We start from the raw sequence: 21,628 nt of genomic DNA on the forward strand, positions 1-21,628 counted from the left end.
GAATAAGAGACAAGAACTGCTCTGCATTTTTCAATATTTGTCACTCTCTTGATGAAGAGTACAATGACGTCACGTGTGCAGGAATCGTTGGATGTGCAAAATTAATTTCACATGAATGAACATGTGCTGTACGCTGCAGATAACTCAAAAAGCGAGCCTGAAAATCATCTGTCAGCATCAGCATTATACGGACAGAGTAGATCAGAAAGAAGGTAGAAGCAATAAAAGAACAAACATTGCGATAAAGGGATAGTGCCCAACATTCTTTCCATGATAAAGATTTTGCTTTGCATATTATATGGGGATATACGCCATTCATGCCGTTGAGGTCTGGAATTGCCATCGATCTGCTTGCCGCGGCGGAAAAAGACATTTAGGGGATCCGGGTGTGAGCTTTTTCCTATGGTTGACCATACTATTGCTGGCATACGTTTCTCAAAACTATTTGTTCGAATCAAACGAAATCTGAAATGTGTATAATTTATCACATGTTCATCAAAGTGCATTACTTAGCATTTTGACCACAGTAGAAATTCACAGAAAAGCGCGACCTAAAAAGCTGTCAAAAAAATAATATTTCAATATTTGTCACATCTCCTATTTCATTTCTTCATTTCTAGTAGGTATAATTAATTTCACTACCAAGTTTCACTGACGTAGATGTATTAGTTTCAGAGAAAATTGTAGCTAAAGCTAAAAACTTCATACTTTCGGGAACATGCATTCAAAGTTTATATGATCTGTTTAACCTAAATTCAAAGTTCAAACTCTCTAGGTCCCTAACTGTCAGCGTTACGGGTTTTTGTATCCTCTAGCTTACGTGTGGAGGCCCTCTTTTGAATTCTGGCCACTTTTGTCATTTGTAGGGTACTTCTCTCAGCCTCCCGCACCCTCAGCTGGTCAACTGATAGAGGCGCATTCCTCATGTTCACCTCAGGTTCTATGCCCATATCCTGCTGACTAAGCCAGCATTGAAACACAACACTGCGTCCATGACACGGTTTTAAGGGTTTCGAGACCCACAAACACTTTCTTTGGCAAGCGTTCCCACACACAGTTATTGAAACTTTTCGTTGGGATTTTGAGTTCTCTCATGGATGTGTTTAGCTAGCAACTTTCCGCTAGCCTAGTTCTATAGGGGTTATATAGCATGTGTTACTGACATCAGTAGGGAATGATTATGTCTACGTACATCACCAACTACTGGCTGACCACGATATTAGTGCACCTGAGCTCCCGTGGCCGTTATCGTAAACATGCGGTGACGTTACAGTAAACAAGCACGGTGGTAATTAAAGAAAACGCATCGCACTGTGAATGCTGTCAGGACAGTTGTGCATATATTATCAAGTCGTTCAGCGTGTCCTCGTGAAATATCACGATAAAAACTCACGATAAGTCGACCGAGCGCCCTCACTTACAGACAGTCGACTAATACGTTAGTTCTCTGATATTTACGACATCTGTCCAAAAAATTCCGGAACATTCGTAGTTTGCCGTCCGAAGTGGCCGAGTGGTTCTAGGCGCTACAGTCTGGAACCGCGCGACCGCTACGGTCGCAGGTTCGAATCCTGCCTCGGGCATGGATGTGTGTGATGTCCTTAGGTTAGTTGGTTTTAAGTAGTTCTAAGTTCTAGGGGACTGATGACTAAAGAAGTTAAGTCCCATAGTGCTCAGAGCCATTTGAGCCATTTTTTTGAACGTTTGTAGTTTCGTTCCAATGGTGTGTTGGAGCGAAGTGCGTTGGCATCCCTGCACACGCCTGTGTTTAATGTGTAACTGCCGAAGTTTCAATTTTGTATGTCTGTTAGTTATTGTTCAGTGCTGTGTGACTACAACTTTGTGTGGCAAAGTTTACGAATTTTTGAGATGGCAAGGTTAGAGGAGCAAAGCGTCTGCATTAAATTTTGCGTGAAACTCGAGAAAACCTTTACAGAGAGACACCAAATGATGCAGGAGGGCTACAGTGATGAATGCTTAAACCAAACGCGGTGTTATGAATGGTTCACACAGTTTAAAAATGACCTGAAGGTCAAGTTGGACAGGAACCTCGTTCAGGACGCCCTTCGACATCTACTGACGAGCTCGTGTCAGGAACAACAACTACATTGTGTGTGCCGATCGAAGACTGACTGTCCGAGAGATTGCAGAAGAAGGTAAAATTTCAGTTGGATCATGTCATAAAATCCTACATCTACATCTACATGGTTACTCTGCAGTTCACACTTAAGTGCCTGACAGAGGGTTCATCGAACCATTTTCATACTACTTCTCTACCATTCCACTCTCGAATGGCGCGTGGGAAAAAGGAACACTTAAATCTTTCCGTTCCAGCTCTGATTTCTCTTATTTTATTATGATGATCATTTCTCCCTACGTAGATGGGTGTCGACAAAATATTTTCGCATTCAGAATAGAAAGTTGGTGATTGAAATTTTGTAAATAATCTCGCCGCAAAGAAAACCGCCTTTGTTTCAGTGACTGCCACCCCAACTCGCGTATCACATCAGTGACACTCTCATCCCTATTACGCGATCTGCACTTCTTTGCACTTTTTCTACACTACTGGCCATTAAAATTGCTGCACCACGAAGATGACGTGTTACAGACGCTAAATTTAACCGACAGGAAGAAGATGCTGTGATATGCAAATGATTAGCTTTTCAGAGCATTCACACAACGTTGGCGCCGGTGGCGACACATACAACTTGCTGACATGAGGAAAGTTTCCAACCGACTTCCCATACACAAACAGCAGTTGACCGGCGTTGCCTGGTGAAACTTTGTTGTGATGCCTCGTGTAAGGAGGAGAAATGCGTACCATCACGTTTCCGACTTTGATGAAGGTCGGATTTTAGCCTATCGCGATTGCGGTTTATCGTATCGCGCGACATTGCTGCTCGCACTGGTCGAGATCCAATGACTGTTAGCAGAATATGGAATCGGTGGGTTCAGGAGGGTAATACGGAACGCCGTGCTGGATCCCAACGGCCTCGTATCACTAGCAGTCGAGATGACAGGCATCTTATCCGCATGGCTGTAACGGATCGTGCAGCCACGTCTCGATCCCTGAGTCAACAGATGGGAACGTTTGCAAGACAAAAACCATCTGCTTGAACAATTCGACGAAGTTTGCAGCAGCATGGACTCTATCAGCTCAGAGACCCTTGACCGCGGTTACCCTTGACGCTGCATCACAGACAGGACCGCCTGCGATGGTGTACTCAACGACGAACCTGGGTGCACGAATGGCAAAACGCCTATTTCTCAGATGAATCCAGGTTCTGTTTACAGCATCATGATGGTCGCATCCGTGTTTGGCGACATCGCAGTGAGCGCACATTGGAAGCGTGTATTCGTCATCGCCATACTGGCGTATCACCAGGCGTGATGGTATGGGGTGCCATTGGTTACACGTCTCGGTCACCTCTTGTTCGCATTGACGGCACTTTGAATAGTGGACGTTACAATTCAGATGTGTTACGAACCGTGGCTCTACCCTTCATTAGATCCCTGCGAAACCGTACATTTTAGCAGGATAAGCACGACCGCATGCTGCAGGTCCTGTGCGGGCCTTTCTGGATATACAAAATGTTCGACTGCTGCCCTGGTCAGCACATTCTCCATATCTCTCACCAGTTGAAAACGTCTGGTCAATGGTGGCCGAGCAACTGGCTCGTCACAATACGCCAGTCACTACTCTTGATAAACTGTGGTATCATTTTGAAGCTGCATGGGGAGGTGTACCTGTACACGCCATCCAAGCTCTGTTTGACACAATGGCCAGGCGTATCAAAGCCGTTATTACGACCAGAGGTGGTTGTTCTGGGTACTGATTTCTCAGGATCTATGCAACCAAATTGCGTGAAAATGTAACCACATGTCAGTTCTAGTATAATATATTTGTCCAATGAATACTCGCTTATCATCTGCATTTCTTCTTGGTGTAGCAATTTTAATGGCCATTAGTGTATGTCCTTCGTCAATCCTACCTGGTAAGGATCCCACACCGCGCAGCAATATTCCAGCAGAGGACGGACAAGTGTAATGTAGGCTGTCTCTTTAGTGGGTTTGTCACATCTTCTAAGTGTTGTGCCAACAAAGCGCAGTCTTTGTTTCGCCTTCCCCCAATATTACATATGTGGTCTTTCCAATTTAAGTTGTCCGTAATTGTAATTCCTAGGTACTTAGTCGAATCGACAGCCCTTAGATTTGTGCGATTTATCGTATACCCAAAATTTATCGGATTTCTTTTAGTATCCATGTGGATGACCTCGCACTTTTCGAAGTTTAGTGCCGATTGCCACTTTTCGCACGATCGTCTGATGATTTTACTAGACGGTAAATTACAGCGTCTCCTGCAAGCAATCTAAGTGGGCTGCTCAGATTATCACCTAGATCATTTATGTAAATCGGGAACAGCAGAGGGTCTATGACTCTACTTTGCGGAACGCCAGATATCACTTCCGTTCTACTCGATGATTTACCGTCTATCACTACGAACTGTGACCTCTCTGAGAGGAAATCACGAATCCAGTCACACAACTGAGACGATACTCCATATGCACGCAATCTGATTAATAATCGCTTGTAAGGAACGGTATCAAAAGCCATCTGCAAATCTATGAATATGGAATCGATCTGAGATCCCATGTCGACAGCACTCATTACTTCACGGCAATAAAGAGCTAGCTAGGTAAGTTGCACAAGAACGATATTTTCTGAATCCGTGTTTGTAATGTATCGGTAAGTCATTTTCTTCAAGGTGATTCATAATGTTAGAGTACAGTATATGCTCCAAAATCCTACTGCAAATTGAGGTCAATGATATGGGTCTGAAATTCAATGGGTTACTCCTATTTCCTTTCCAGTCTTTAGGAACAGACATTTCGTCAAGTGAGCGGTTGTATATAATTGTTAAGAAAGGTGCTATTGTGTCTGCATACTCTGAAAGGAACCTGATTGGTATACCGTCTGGACCGGAAGACTTGCCTTTCTTAAGTGATTTGAGTTGTTTCGCAATACCTAAGATATCTACTTTTATGTCACTCATGCTAACAGCTGTTCTGGTTTCGAATTCTGGAATATTTACTTCGTCTTCTTTCGTGAAGGAATTACGGAAAACTGTATTTAGTAACTCCGCTTTAGTAGCACCATCATCGGTAACATATCCATCGCTATCGTGCAGTGACGGTATTGACTGTCTTTTGCCACTGGTGTACTTAACATACGACCAGAATCTGTTTGGGTTTTCTACCATATTTTGAGACAATGTTTCATTGTGGAAACTATTAAAAGCGCCTCGCATTGACGTCCGCACTAAATTTCGAGCTTCCGTGAAACTTAGCCAGTGTTGGGGGTTTGCGTCCTTCTGAATTTGGCATGCTTTTTTCGTTGCTTCTGCAACAGTGTTCTGACGTGCTTTGTGTACCATGGTGGATCAGTCCCGTCTCTTATTGACTTATGCGGTATGAATCTATCTATTGCTGTCGATACTTTATCTTTGAATTTGAGCCATATTTGGTCTACAGGAATGGAGGCTCTCTCTTAGGAAGGCATCAAGCGAATTTTTATTTGCTGTTTTAAATAGATATTTTTGCGTTTATTTTTAGTGGTTTTGGTTGATATGGTTTTGAGCCTCGCTACAACGAGACACTGCATCTTGGATTGCACCGTGCTGCCGCCAAATTCGTCTCACGGCTCATGAGTCAAGACCAGAATGACCTTTGCCTCTCTATCTGTGAAGACTTCTTGGATCGCGCAAATGAGAACAGGAAGTTCCTTAAGAGAATCGTAACGGGTTATGAGACGTGGGTCTTTTAATGTCAACGCCAATATTTTTGTGTCGCCAGTGTGTGCGACCGTGATCGACATTTTAACGAATATTTTTCCAGAAATGAGTTTTAAGCCTATATGTGAGGAACTGATAAACGACTTATTTTATGACTTATTATTATATTGTGAAATAACAACAATATATTTTATTGTTTTTATAACCAGTTTTCTACAAAGAATAATTATATAACAAAAGATAATACCACTAAAGGAATGTATTGGCATTGTATTGTCTGTGGAATTGTTCCTTCTTCTGTTCTTCTTCTCTATGATGTATTAAGCGGACGAGATAGAAGATAAGCTGAGGTCTGTTCTTTTAAAATATTGTAAAAAGTAGTCATAAGTGACCAAAAGAAAAATATAACGTACAATTTACTAAATGGAGCGGCAATTTTAAACTGCAGAAATAATCAGACACTAATTTTGTAGATCATGAAATTACATATTTACGTTCAATAAACTAACTTGCAGAGAATTTACATTTGTTCAGCTGGAACATACAAGGTGAAAAGATGGTTCGAGCTGTGCACTAGATGTGATTAATTATTTGTAATACATGACCCTAGGAAAATCCCTCACCGATGGAGTAAATCCATCTGATGGAAGAAAACGGTGGCAAATGAAGCTGCCAGATGCCAGATGCCAGCTGCCAGATGCGCACGGTAGATATTTCTGTTGTGGTTCGGAAGCAGATAATCGCCAACGCGTAAAATGGTGTAAGTGCGGGTGATTAATAATTGCCAAACGCTGCGAAAGTTTTTGCACTCTCAACGACGTAGATAACTTCCGGTCTTCCAATAAAGTATGCAATGCTGCTGTTCTTTCTGAGTGAAAAATGTGTTTCTTTGTCTGTCTGCGAGCAGAGTGGTTATATGGCTAATAGCGAACACACCACATATTAAAAAGGGTAACGCATCGAGATGCACACTTCTTGTGGGGATTCGTAAAATACATTGTTTATAAAGACGTTCCAACTACTCCTGAAGGTATGTGTGAGAGAAATGTCAGAGCATATGCTTCGATAAGTGCCGAAGTGATAAGGAATACCACTCAAACCATGATAAGAAGATTGTAGCACTGCATTGATACCAATGGTCATCACTTCGAATACCTTCTGTAAATGGACGTTCATGCCACCTTTGTGACCTTCAAAGACCTTACTGTTACACATGATTGGATTCGTCTCGATAGGCGCTATCTGAAAATAAGTACCAAACTGTAGCATCCCATTTAGAAAAACAACGTTGACTTTCATATCTCTGACGCGACCCTACCTAGCAACAAAAAACCGACGTCATATTATGGCCCCCGTTGTTCCATGCAACATTTGTGCCATAAACTTTTCAGGTACTATCATACCATCGCAGTTATTCTACGTGTCAATAGTTAGGAACTCACCCTGTATAATGAAATTATTTTCAGTTTATTGAGTACATATTTGTGGTTAAGTGAGCTGTTATGTAAAAAAACTGTCAAGTGTAACATGTTGCCAATGTATATTGACAATTTCGATTTAATTGTCTCAGTGTCGATTTCAATGTCTCAGCTATCACTGGCTGGAATGGTTTTCACAGCATAAGAGTTATCAAATGTGTCATCCCAGCAACTACTCTCTTATCATCTGAAGAGGCCAAGAGGCTTAAATTCGTTCTCTCTGCAATAGATGTAAGTCGCGTAGGTGTTATGGAACTACACATATTTCAACGTAAATCAGGCAACGCATTGCAGCAGACTACTGTTCTGGACTTGGGCGTTATCAGACATACCCACCTTGAAAAATATGCTGCTTATACGTGCTAAGTGGCTCCACTCAGTACACCTCACTGTAAAAGTTCCAGCAAGTCCTGAATGGATGACTTTTACCCAGCCTATCAATAACAAAATTAATGGTGAGAGAAGTCATTTATTATTTCTCCACCAATTGACAACAACACAATTACATGGCTTTACAGTACGCTAGACAGCAGCAAGAGTTCACCTTTTCCAATCCAATCCCTTTCCCACCAGCATTACAAAGGCCACCTACACATTCACACAAATGAAGCAGTTCTCAGCCATTGATTAAAGCAATGTATTGTACGTAAAAGCCCACTTAAGAACAACACAAAGGTACTCAATAAACTGAAAATAATTCCATTATATAAACACAAACTCAGTGAAATTGTTTTGCCTACTCGCGCGAGAGAACGGGACAGGAATTCTTGGGAGGTGTAGTCTGTCTGCAAAGCAAGTGAGTACCACTCATGGTGGGAGAGGCTGCCTTTCCTAGAAGAACTCTAGAACTACCGTACAGGTTAACTAAGAATCAATTTCCCCTCTAGCAGTGTAGACAAGTGCGCAGAGATTTAACTAGATTCCGTCCGTATCAGTTCCTTGCGTTGGTATTATTAGTAATTTGTGTGGTGTCACCGCCAGACACCACACTTGCTAGGTGGTAGCCTTTCAATCGGCCGCGGTCCGTTAGTATACGTCGGACCCGCGTGTCGCCACTATCAGTGATTGCAGACCGAGCGCCGCCACACGGCAGGTCTAGTCTAGAGAGACTCACTAGCAGTCGCCCCAGTTGTACAGCCGACTTTGCCAGCGATGGTTCACTGACTACATACGCTCTCATTTGCCGAGACGACAGTTTAGCATAGCCTTCAGCTACGTCAATTGCTACGACCTAGCAAGATGCCATATTCAGTTACTATTCTGAACAGATAATATTGTGACTCATGTACCATCACGAGCGACGCTCATCATTAATGGATTAAAGTTAAGTATGAAACTAATTACGTCCGCTTTCTGAATTGTAATTCCTTGTCATGTTTTCCAGACCTCACGTCAGTATAGTCCCCTCCTCACGCCAGCCTGCGTGAGCTAAAAAGCGTGCATTTCGGCCTCCTCTAGTAACACGGTATTGGCTCTTCAGCCAACACAACAATTTGTATCTAATATTAATTATCTTTATGAAAAGTAAACACCCCTGTGCATGTCTGGGCACTGTGTCGCCTGCGATTCAAATGGCATTCTGCAGAAGACTTCACAAAATACGCTGTAGTTGATGTAATTCTTCAGGCTTTCCCGGCGATCTAATGATAGCTTGGGTTGTTGGGTGCTCTGCAAGATATCAGCGTCGTACTTGCACGATATTTCGGTAACGTAGCTCGTTACCTTCGCGACAGGCATAAACACTGGACCAGGTCCAATCGAGGAGTAGTCTCAGGTCGCACCTGATGAAGGTAACGAGCTACGTTACCGAAATATCGTGCAAGTACGACGCTAATATCCGGCAGAACACCCGACAACCCAAGATGTCAATACGCTGTAGTTGCTTCTTGTGACGTAATGGGCCAGATAGGATAGGGAACCGGCTGCTCGCTCTTCAGTTTGAAGAATGGTGAAGGGGGGAAGCACATTACCATAATCTGATGAGCTACCATCCCTCAAACTTGTACTGTCCAGCTCTGTCCTCTCCAGCATGTTACAACCCCAGAAAACAGTTTAACACTTAATACACTCCACTGCACCTAGATGTGGTACACACTTTCAAATGCGTTCTTAATCTACTTCATTTAACAGTAAACATTAATTAATAGTGAAACACGATTTTTAGTAATCTGCTGGTTTTCTGACCTCTGCATTGGGGAAACTATTCCTAGAGAGCCCGGAGCTCTAAATCACCTCAGGCTCTTCCAACAAGCCTTCCCGCGCACCATTCGCGACTGTAAGAGGAAAGGCGAAAGAAGAAGTGGCAGAGGTGCACGAAGCACGTCCCGCCACACCAGTGTTCGATTTGTGCTTTTACCAGTGGGGGGGATGTCTTAGGGGGTTAGTATAATTATATATGTTACTAGCTTGGACCGTGGCGTTACCCATGGTTAAACAGTTATTTATAAATAGATATTAGTGCCGAAACTCACTATTCACGCGTAAGCGCTATCAGAAAGCCATCCCTTGTTATATCTTTAAAAGTACATTATAGGTAAAGCTTATTTACAAAATCATCTACATACAGGTATACGAGGGGAATTCAAAAAGTAAAGGCACATTTGTGAAAAGCTGTACTTATTCTGATGATAGAAAACTGAAGCATGCGTTATTTTTCTACGTAACCTCCCTGGACTTCAATGCAGTTTTCCCAACGTTTTACGAGTTTTTTTTTATTTCATCAGAAAATACGTTTATCGGTATGAAATGCTTACCTACTACATAACACTTTTTCAAAATTAATAAGCAAACATGTTAATAGTATTAATAGTAAGACTGTATTAACAACTTTCAGTGTTCGGCTCCACAAATTTAAATTATATGTAAAGTTTTACTCCAGTGCGTGGGAAATAAACATCCCAGGTTGGGATGCATAAACTAAAACCAGAGGAGGAGATATTCTGATGCAGAGGGGGGGGGGGGGGAAATCCCTCCCCATCCCCCCCCTGCAAATCGTACACTGCGCCACACTCGGTGCAGACGACTCACTTGGCGGCGAGCAGCGCGGGCACGAGCCGACGCGCCTCGGTGTCCATGACGGCGCCCTGCGCGCTGCGGTTGACGATGGCGGCCAGCAGAGGCAGCAGCAGCGCCAGCAGCGCCGCCACGCCCGCCAGGTAGGCGCGCGCCAGCCGCCCGCCGCGCTCGCAGCGCCACGTCGCGGGGAACACGCGCGCCGCCACCAGCCCCACCAGCACCAGCCTGCGCCACACGATAACCACTCTGGTCAGCGCCAGCGATATCTTGCCTGCTAGCAGACGCACTTGTTCTTGAACAGAAAAAAATGTGTAAATTGCCAGCATATAGCTGGTGTATGGCATCGAACGAAAGGTTCAAATGGCTCTGAGCACTATGGGACTTAACATCTGAGGTCATCAGTCCCCTAGACTTCGAACTACATAGAACCTAACTAACCTAAGGACATCACACACATCCGTGCTCGAGGCAGGATTCGAACCTGCGGCTGTAGCATCAACGCGCGAAAGGTATCAATACTTTCCTCATAAGAAATATCGAATGAAAACCATCGATACATTAATGATCAATACTTAACAGCCCCATTGCACTTCCGTCAGCCTCTCAGTTGAAACCATATGTGTGACAGTTTGTTCCCCACAGTCGTTTAATGAACAAAGTACGAGCATATGGACTATCAGACCAATTGTGTGATTGGATTGAAGAGTTCCTAGATAACAGAACGCTGCATGTCATTCTCAATGGAGAGAAGTCTTCCGGAGTAAGAGTGATTTCAGTGTGCCGCAGGGGAGTGTCGTAGGACCGTTGCTATTCACAATATACATAAATGACCTTGTGGATGACATCGGACGTTCACTGAGGCTTTTTGCAGATGATGCTGTGGTGTATCGAGAGGTTGTAACAATGGAAAATTGTACTGAAATGCAGGAGGATCTGCAGCGAACTGACGCATGGTGCAGGGAATGGCAATTGAATCTCAATGTGGGCAAGTGTAATGTGCTGCGAATACATAGAAAGATAGATCCCTTATCATTTAGCTACAAAATAGCAGGTCAGCAACTGGAAGCAGTTAATTCCATAAATTATCTGGGAGTACGCATTAGGAGTGATTTAAAATGGAATGATCATATAATGTTGATCGTCGGTAAAGCAGATGTCAACTGAGATTCATTGGAAGAATCCTAAGGAAATGCAATCCGAAAACAAAGGAAGTAGGTTACAGTACGCTTGTTTGCCCACTGCTTGAATACTGCTCAGCAGTGTGGGATCCGTACCAGATAGGGTTGATAGAAGAGATAGACAAGATCCAACGGATATCAGCGCGCTTCGTTACAGGATCATTTAGTAATCGCGAAAGCGTTACGGAGATGATAGATAAACTCCAGTGGAAGACTCTGCAGGAGAGATGTTCAGTAGCTCGGTACGGGCTTTTGTTAAAGTTTAGAGAACATACCTTCACCGAAGAGTCAAGCAGTATATTGCTCCCTGCTACGTATATCTCGTGAAGAGACCATGACGATAAAATCAGAGAGATTAGAGCCCACACAGAAGCATACCGACAATCCTTCTTTCCACGAACAATACGAGACTGGAATAGAAGGGAGAACCGATGGAGATACTCAGGGTACCCTCCGCCACACACCGTCAGGTGGCTTGCGGAGTATGGATGTAGATGTAGATGTAGATGTAATGTCGCAATTTTTGAAAATTGGTTACCTCAAAACAACATATTTTTGATTTACGAGGGTATTTCGGAAAGTAAAGATACACCATATGCCAGAGGAACAGAAGAGTTTTGGCGAGCAAGTTGGCAGTACTGGTGTTAACCTTGAACCGTCAGCTTTCTCCTCGCGGTCGTTCGGCAGTTGAACGTTGCTTCTGGTTGGAATAGGTCGTGTTTAAAATGGCTGCACCGATTCAGAATCCCGCCAAATGCGAAGTGCGCTCCATCATACGTTTTCTTCGTGCAAAAGGTCAGCGACCAGCGGATATTCACAAAGAAATTGTTTCTGTTTATGGGAACATTATGAATTGACAAAATGTAATGAAATGGTGTCGTCATTTCTCTGAATATAGGACGGAGGAAGCAATTCGTGCGAATAGACGTCTCACATTGAAAGAATTGCATCAAATCATTCCGGATGTGTCAATGACTACTCTTTATGACGTTGTGACTGTCATGTTTGGGTACAGGAAATTGTGTGCACCATGGGTTCCAAAACTGTTAACAGAAGAACACAAAAAGAAAAGGATTGTCTTTGCACTCGACTTCCTCACACGCTATGCTGAGGCAGGTGATGAGTTCATTGATCACATTGTGACAAGTGACGAGACGTGGGTTTATCACCATACACCTGAGGCCAAGCAATAATCAATGCAATGGCGCCATTCTAATTCACCAAAAGCCAAGAAATGCAAAACATCGATTTCAGGGAACAAAATTATGGCTTCTGTTTTTTGGGACAGACAAGGAATTCTTCTGTTGGAATTTATGCCTCCTGGGACGACAATTAATGCTGATGCATATTGCCAGACTTTGAAACGTCTTCGAAGGGCAATTCAAAACAAACACAGGGGAATGCTGACAAGTGGAGTCCGCTTGCTTCATGGCAACTCTTGGCCTCACACAGCACTCGTAACCAAAGCACTACTCAAACAATTCAAATGGGACGTATTGGACCATCTGCCATACAGCCCAGATCTTGCGCCCACCGACTTCCATGTCTTCCGTTACCTGAAGTCACATCTTGGTGGAAAATCATTCCATGAAGATGAAGAGATCAAAGATAAAATTGAAATGTGGTTCCGACAACACATGGCAACCTTCTATGTCTGTGAGATACAAAAGTTTGTGCACCGACTTAACAAATGTTTGGATAACGGGAGGCGATTATGTCGAAAAATAACAAATAATCCAGTTAATAAGATGTAACTGACGTTTTCTAAATAAATGTGCTATTTAAGCACTGAGAGCCATTGTATATTTACTTTTTGAAATGCCCTTGTACATTCTTCTTCCACTCATCTCATCATGTATGCATACTAACAAATATGTAATTCTCAGTTCATCCCCATATTGTCTTGTTAAGTAAATAATTTCTACCTTTCTGATGGGGGACAGTGTTTCCATTTCCACATTTGAAGTATTTCGTGATCGTTTTGATGTTTCAAGTGATATATTGGAGGGAGGCCCTGACTTAATTTTTATGGATCAAAATGCGAGACTGCGTTGAACAGTGCTGATGCAGGAGCTCTTGGAATGACAGGATGTTTGGTGAAGGGAGTGACCTGCCCGTTACCTCGTCTGAAATTCCATCAAGTAGTTGTGGCATGCATTGGGGAGAAGTACTGAAGTATATGCACATGCACCAATGACCATCCAGCAGCTGTCAAAAGCACTGGTAGAGGAATGGAACGCCCTACCAAAAGAGCTCCTTACCAATTCCGTGGCCAGCATGGGAACATGTTGCAGAGTGTGCACTGTCATCTGTGGTTATAACACACCCTATTAAGAACCATTCCCCCTCTTGTGTAATGTCCAGAGGACAATTATAAATAGTGATGTCTTCAATACAATTATTGTCTTCAAATAAAAGTGCAATTTCTGTTCACCTCATTGTGTATCTCTTCTGGACTATACTGTTGCATCTATCTTCATGAATGATCCAAGCTGCATGGTCCTTGGCAATGACACATCATGTGGAAGTTACTTTTGTCCTTATGTTTTGTTACCAGTGAATTATTACTTTAAAACTTTATGTATATTTTAGTAGTAATATATTATAATCGTAGTCATCTGTGACATGTTAAAAGTGGCAGTGATGGGGAAACATGAACAAACTGTGAATTTCTCTCCCCCCCCCCCCCCCACACACACACAATTGAATGCTGGATCCCATCCTCTCCTCATGTTCGTAACTGAAGAATTGAAATTAGAATCCGTTTCAATGCTGTGTAAGTCTGTATTGGTCAAGAGACAACTGCTATCTAATTGGTCCACAACTCAATTCCAAATTTTAGCTGACATTTCAGTTTTAGAATAGGAGGAGTAGTTCTGCTTGACACTTCTCCCCACACCCGCTACTGATTCCACCAATGGTAGGATACTTCTGAGCTCTGTGTGTCTCCTATCTGTTGAGATGAAATGTGCATGATCCCGGCCAAAAATATTTTCACTTCCGTATCAGCAGGAAAGAATGAAATTAATCTCCAGCTTACCACTGGATTTCTAACAACCAAACAATAACGTAATAACTGTATATTTTCTTCTATTTGTGTATTATAACACTACTAAATCTAAAGAAATATCACAGTAGTACAAGTTTCAAACTTTCCTATCTGTGAACTGTGCTCACTTAAGGATTTAAACTCTGCTTCCTGATATACAAACTGAACATAGTCAATACACTCAGAACTAGTTGTTATCCAACGTTGTGTTCGCATAACAGTAGATTTTTTCATGATGAGTGATGGTGGGCAAATAAGCTATTGTGTGTGCAATAATATCAGCCACCCTTGCATGTCTGCCTGTTCAGGACAGCATAACTTATGATGTGCATCCAGCTAGTAGTAGGGCAATGCCAGTGCGGCCCCACACTGTATTTATGCCAAATTTATTCAAGATGGCGGATCAAAGATGCCAGCGATATATGTGGCAATGTCGCAATGATGTCATGGCGGGAAATTCAAATTTTGGTGGGAAAATAGTTCAATTGGCATACCTCCACTAACTTAACCCCCTCCCCTGCCCCCCCCCCCCCCCAAGAAAATGGCGGGAAAATTTTGGTGGGGAGAAAAGGACAACTGGGCTACCTCCACTAACCTAAGAAAATGGCGGGAAAATTTTGACGAGAAAAAGGACACTTGGTCTACCTCCACTAATCTAAGTTATCCAGCCACCACCTCATCCTTCAAATTGGCGGGGAAAGGACTCTGCCTTTGCTGGGCTGCTGGACAGGATGGATTAAGTCTTTATTTTGAATGCAGTATTTACTTCAACAATTTGAGTTGTCATAGGCAGTAGCTCAATCCATTGTGTTCACCATGAGGTCCAGAGTCCAACTGACCTAGTACACAGTACCGCCACCAGAGAATGCTGTCATCCCATGGCAGTCTGGGAAAAAATGGTGGGAAAAGGACTCAGCCTGTGTCCAGCTGCTGGAGAGAGGAAGGAGTGTACTCTATTTATTTTCAATGAAAAGATGGATCACTTTATTTTGGGACAGATTTCACATAGTTTATTTATTACACTGATACAAAAAACTTGCCCTGACATGCTTGGGGTCACAATAAATAGCCTATAGACCCACAAACTACTCCTAAATTACTGAAATAATGCAGTACACTGATGTACAGAGATGCAAAAAACTCGTAAATTATCAAAATAATGCATATATAGCGCTCTGCAAACACACTCACTAATTGTAAACTGTCCAAATAATGCATTGCACAGCCTACAGACATGGCCACAAAATTATGCAGTACACTGATGCACAGACACATTCACTACCTGTAAAATTGGCAAAATAATGCATGTATAGCGCTCTGCAAACACACTCATAATGCTTAAACAGCTTAAATCATGCAGTGCACAAACACTCATTGCATGTAAAAATGCTATCGTTAAGAAATTCTACTGCAGCGTATCAGCAAACTGTTCACTACAGATTTCCAAGAAGGAATGATGACTGGATGCATTCTTCTTTGCAATCGTAACGGGACAGCCAGTCCCACATGCGAGATAACTCCAGCTGCACAAGTGTTTACCTAGCCAATGTGATTGACTCTTAACTTTCATAGCTGCGGCTCCAGCATTGGGCGAGATGTTTGCATAGCGACTCACCCTTGCACATAGCGAGTCACCCTCGCAGGCACAGCTAAAAGATTCTCGGTGTTCTACTGACATCACATGTCTATGTAAATAGGAGCCAAGTCTCCCTCTTGGAAATCGTAAAGTGTTGCAGAAATAGATAACGGTCACTTTCATAATGTCCCACCTTGTCTGCATCGAAATTATTGTCCTAACAGGATCTGTTTACGAAAATAGCTCTGAATAATACGCAATGCAATCTTCCCTATGATCCTAATGAGGCACTCCATCCATTACGTGTTACCCTTCCTGGAAATAGCTGCTTTCAACATACGTCTCAGAAACGGTAAATGTTCTCACCGCTAAAAGACTTCATCATATCTGTGGATGCTTGCAAAAACACCATTAATCATAAGAGTATCGTTGTTATTTGGAAAGAGAGCACTGTGTAAGCACAGACAGGAAAATCAGAATAATATCACAAACATAATTTGAAGCACTGTCCTATAGAAGAAGAGGAAAATGGCTGAAATTTTTTGTGTCCAACATCCACTGGTATGGAGATGTCCTAATGTCACTATGGCAGAGGGGCAGCATCCCACCAGAGATGGGTGGTCTGCTTCAACTTGCCTTTGAACACATGAACAAAAAAGGCACCACATTACTCACAGAAATTACCATATTTACCTTCCCCTATCTTGTTCTAACCAGTCTGTAGAGGCTCCTACGTCCCAGCATGAAGGATGTCTTGTGAATGAATGGAGCAATCTGACTGTTGCTTACTGAATATGCTCGGCTAACTGCTGCTGTGGGAGTGCTGCCTGTCACTTTTTTCTATAGATGAGACTTTCAGTGGCAAAAATCTTTTGTACAGATCGCCATATTGTACTGACAGTTAAACATTGCTGAAGTGGTCTACAGATCAGAAAATATGGGAAGACACTTTCTCAATTACATTTCTTAGCCACTGACAGTGGAAGCTTGAATGTCTCAACGTGAAACCAATCTCCAACCTGGTTATATATTACATACATATCACAGAACCTCTGATACGGCATCGAGACAGAACGTGTTACAAATACTGGAGAAATATCTAGTGGCAGCATGAGGGAGTTGCAAATACCGGCTTCATATCATGTTCCTTAGCCAAATCACTTTCTAAATTTGGTGATTTAATTACGAGCTTACATAATTTCTTACGTGTAACCGCACTTTTCGTCTGTTATCATACACTCTGACGATCACTGTCTATATTCAAAGTCATGTTATTTGTGTGGAAAAAGCATTTCATTTGGAGGTAATGCAATACCTATATTTATAAAACTTGTATAATTTTAGACATGGATATCGTTAGCGATACTTACGAGCACCCGTAGAACCAAGACCAATTGTGATAGTAATGTAGTCGTTGCGATCGTATTTTTAACATCTGGTGGCTTGTAAAACGGTTACATCTCTCTTTTAAGACACTCACAAGAAAATCGTATGTCTGCCCATCGCTGATTTTCGCTCAGTATTGTTATGTATAGGCAGCAATCACTTTTTGGCGAATTATTATACTCAGTAGTAGAGGATGCGTGATAGATTCGCCTTGAGCATCAGACTTATATATATGTGTGTGTGTGTGTGTTCGACATGAGCAAATAAAATTACTAAGTCCATACAGATATCTCTATTTACAGAGCCACAGCCATCAGCAGGGGGTATTTCCGATACTTTTCTCGTTGTCGAATGTCATCCAATTGAGACCACGATTGTAATATTTAATTGTAAGTACAGCGATAAAATATACACTCCTGGAAATGGAAAAAAGAACACATTGACACCGGTGTGTCAGACCCACCATACTTGCTCCGGACACTGCGAGAGGGCTGTACAAGCAATGATCACACGCACGGCACAGCGGACACACCAGGAACCGCGGTGTTGGCCGTCGAATGGCGCTAGCTGCGCAGCATTTGTGCACCGCCGCCGTCAGTGTCAGCCAGTTTGCCGTGGCATACGGAGCTCCATCGCAGTCTTTAACACTGGTAGCATGCCGCGACAGCGTGGACGTGAACCGTATGTGCAGTTGACGGACTTTGAGTGAGGGCGTATAGTGGGCATGCGGGAGGCCGAGTGGACGTACCGCCGAATTGCTCAACACGTGGGGCGTGAGGTCTCCACAGTACATCGATGTTGTCGCCAGTGGTCGGCGGAAGGTGCACGTGCCCGTCGACCTGGGACCGGACCGCAGCGACGCACGGATGCACGCCAAGACCGTAGGATCCTACGCAGTGCCGTAGGGGACCGCACCGCCACTTCCCAGCAAATTAGGGACACTGTTGCTCCTGGGGTATCGGCGAGGACCATTCGCAACCGTCTCCATGAAGCTGGGCTACGGTCCCGCACACCGTTAGGCCGTCTTCCGCTCACGCCCCAACATCATGCAGCCCGCCTCCAGTGGTGTCGCGACAGGCGTGAATGGAGGGACGAATGGAGACGTGTCGTCTTCAGCGATGAGAGTCGCTTCTGCCTTGGTGCCAATGATGGTCGTATGCGTGTTTGGCGCCGTGCAGGTGAGCGCCACAATCAGGACTGCATACGACCGAGGCACACAGGGCCAACACCCGGCATCATGGTGTGGGGAGCGATCTCCTACACTGGCCGTACACCACTGGTGATCGTCGAGGGGACACTGAATAGTGCACGGTACATCCAAACCGTCATCGAACCCATCGTTCTACCATTCCTAGACCGGCAAGGGAACTTGCTGTTCCAACAGGACAATGCACGTCCGCATGTATCCCGTGCCACCCAACGTGCTCTAGAAGGTGTAAGTCAACTACCCTGGCCAGCAAGATCTCCGGATCTGTCCCCCATTGAGCATGTTTGGGACTGGATGAAGCGTCGTCTCACGCGGTCTGCACGTCCAGCACGAACGCTGGTCCGACTGAGGCGCCAGGTGGAAATGGCATGGCAAGCCGTTCCAGAGGACTACATCCAGCATCTCTACGATCGTCTCCATGGGAGAATAGCAGCCTGCATTGCTGCGAAAGGTGGATATACACTGTACTAGTGCCGACATTGTGCATGCTCTGTTGCCTGTGTCTATGTGCCTGTGGTTCTGTCAGTGTGATCATGTGATGTATCTGACCCCAGGAATGTGTCAATAAAGTTTCCCCTTCCTGGGACAATGAATTCACGGTGTTCTTATTTCAATTTCCAGGAGTGTATAAAGGAAAGCAACTGACCCATAACAGAACCATGTGGCGCCCTCCTCTTTGCATGACCCCTGTCAGATGCAAATCTCTTCCCTGTCACACTGGTACCCTTTTCTGTTTGTTGACACCGGAAGACAACCTTCTGCTTCCTGCTTTCTCGTGATCTATTTGCTAGAAAGAAATTCATCAAGCTTAAATTATACTTGAAGAAGGATGTGACTGATGAGAAAGAAGATAAAAGGAGAGAAGAGAAAATAGGCTCATTTCAATAACGATTCACGTTTTTTCGGCAGGGTGTGTTCTTTGAATAACACATTAGTTGTGAAAAGTATTAAAAATACAGACAAAAGGAACCCATTCACGTTTTTCGTCAGGGCGTGTTCTTTGACTAACACATTAGGTGTGAAAGGAGTTAAAAATGCAGACAAAAGGAACAGAGTGAAATATTTGTCATCTTGACGTACATCAACAGTGTTGGTTCCAAGATTAGAGGGACCAATTAAGTGGAAAATTAGGCATCCTTTCAGCATCTATACGTTTCCTCTAGCACTCAGTTAATGACAACAGCAATCTAAGACCGAAAAGTGTTTACGGGATCATATACTTGTCCGAAAATCCTGCATTGGTCAAACGTCGCACTGTTAAGGATAGTGGTGCCGTTCATGGTTAGGGCAACGTGATAAAATCAGCTCGACTACAGAGAATGGATCAACAAGAAGAGACTTCTACTTGCCATCTTCGCATCTGGTATCCCAACCGACAACCAGTTTTCAACGTTTATCGCCAGACTGTTCTGTTATCTGAGCACTGCCCGTAAACAGTGCTGCCTAGCGCCTCTTGTCCATACTGAGGATTTTGCTACTGCATTCCATGCTAGCAGCAGTATTGTCTCAAGACGATCGGCAGGAACTTCATCGAAATACAAAAATAAAAAGTGACTCGATCGTCAGCCCCAAGGTTTGTGTGAACACTTTTCTGGACACGATCTTATTGGAGGTGGAAGCCCCTTCCCTTCCTCCGACCTTCGAACTGACTCGCCCAATTATAGGGGACCTACAGTTTGACATGTATTCCGAACCGCGCTGCAACTTAGCTTTCTTCTCATTAATGTATTTTCACAGGCGCCAATTCCCTTGCCGCAGTGGTAACAGTGGTTTCCATCAGATCACCAAAGTTAAGCGCTGTCGGGTTAGGCTACCACTTGGAGGGGTGACCGTCAGATCTGCCGACTGCTGTTGGCAAGTGAGGTGCACTCAGCACTTGTGAAGCAAGCTAAGGAGCTACTTGATTTAAGTTGCGGCTCCAGTCTCGTAAATTGACATAAGGCCGGGAGAGTAACGTGCTGATCACATGCTCCTCCATATCCGCATCCAGTGACGCCTGTGGTGAGGATGACGCGGCGGCCGGTCGGAGCCGTTGGGCCTTCATGGCCTGTTCGGGCAGCGTACAGTTTTTTTTTTAATATTTTCACAGGCGAAAGACGCAAAGAGTGAGCGAAATGAAATGACATGATCGTATGGCATTTTTGGCCGGGAGATCCCATTTGGAGCTGTTCGGCCACCTAGTGCAAGTGTGTATATTTGACGCCACTTCGGCGAGTTGCACGTCGATGACGATGAGGACGACAACGGCGACGACGACGACGATGACGAAATAAATCATAAGGTCGATTCTGGATCGAACCCCGGTGATTTGGATTTGTAGTTTGGAATTTTCTATGCAAATTGAGCCTCCTCTTTGAGCTTTCCCTTCGAAATTTTTATTTTCTTAAAGTGCTAATGTTACGGATTTTCAGAACGAAATTAAAAGAAGAAATAAGTGCACTCTTCTCGCGGATTAATTTGAAAAGGACTAAAATAAGAAATCAAGCTTCTTGGTTGTTAGGTTTCGTGACCATTCTTATCTTTTATTGCAGATGTGTGGAAGAGTGGTTAACGTAATCTGCAAAATTAACTGAAAAGTTGCTTCGATCTATATTTCAAAGGTATATCAAGAGGTAGATCACGAAGTCGTTAATTGATGTGTTGTTAACTGTAAGGGAAAGTCGAACCACTGACAGCTATTGTGCCTGGCTGTCAGGAACAATTTCCAGTCCAGCTGAAAAATTCTCAGCGTACCTCTAATGTGGGGTGCCGTTCCGTTTATGAAAGCTAGCAATTTTCTGGTCCAATTCCTCATTTCATTTACATCTACACTTACATCCATACTCCCCAAACCACAGTATGTTACATGGCGGAGGATATCTTATATCACTAATAGACATTTCCTTTCCTTTTTTACTCGGAAACAGAGCTATGGAAAAACGACTGTCTAAAAACTTCCATACGGACCA

General features: G+C 43.6%; 1 protein-coding gene across 3 annotated transcripts in view; it reads right to left on the reverse strand.

The window, feature by feature from the left end:
• The window catches only part of LOC126172270 (diacylglycerol lipase-beta-like), an 828,807-nt gene that overhangs the window by 131,698 nt on the left and 675,481 nt on the right, over window positions 1-21,628 (reverse strand). For all 3 annotated transcript variants that reach the window (XM_049920867.1, XM_049920868.1, XM_049920866.1), the window contains one exon: window positions 10,297-10,509. In XM_049920867.1, coding sequence (XP_049776824.1) covers window positions 10,297-10,509 — 213 coding nt within the window. The remainder of the gene's footprint in view (window positions 1-10,296; window positions 10,510-21,628) is intronic.

This window comes from Schistocerca cancellata, chromosome 1 (genome assembly GCF_023864275.1).
Source record: "Schistocerca cancellata isolate TAMUIC-IGC-003103 chromosome 1, iqSchCanc2.1, whole genome shotgun sequence".
In the NCBI taxonomy this organism is placed as follows: domain Eukaryota; kingdom Metazoa; phylum Arthropoda; class Insecta; order Orthoptera; family Acrididae; genus Schistocerca; species Schistocerca cancellata.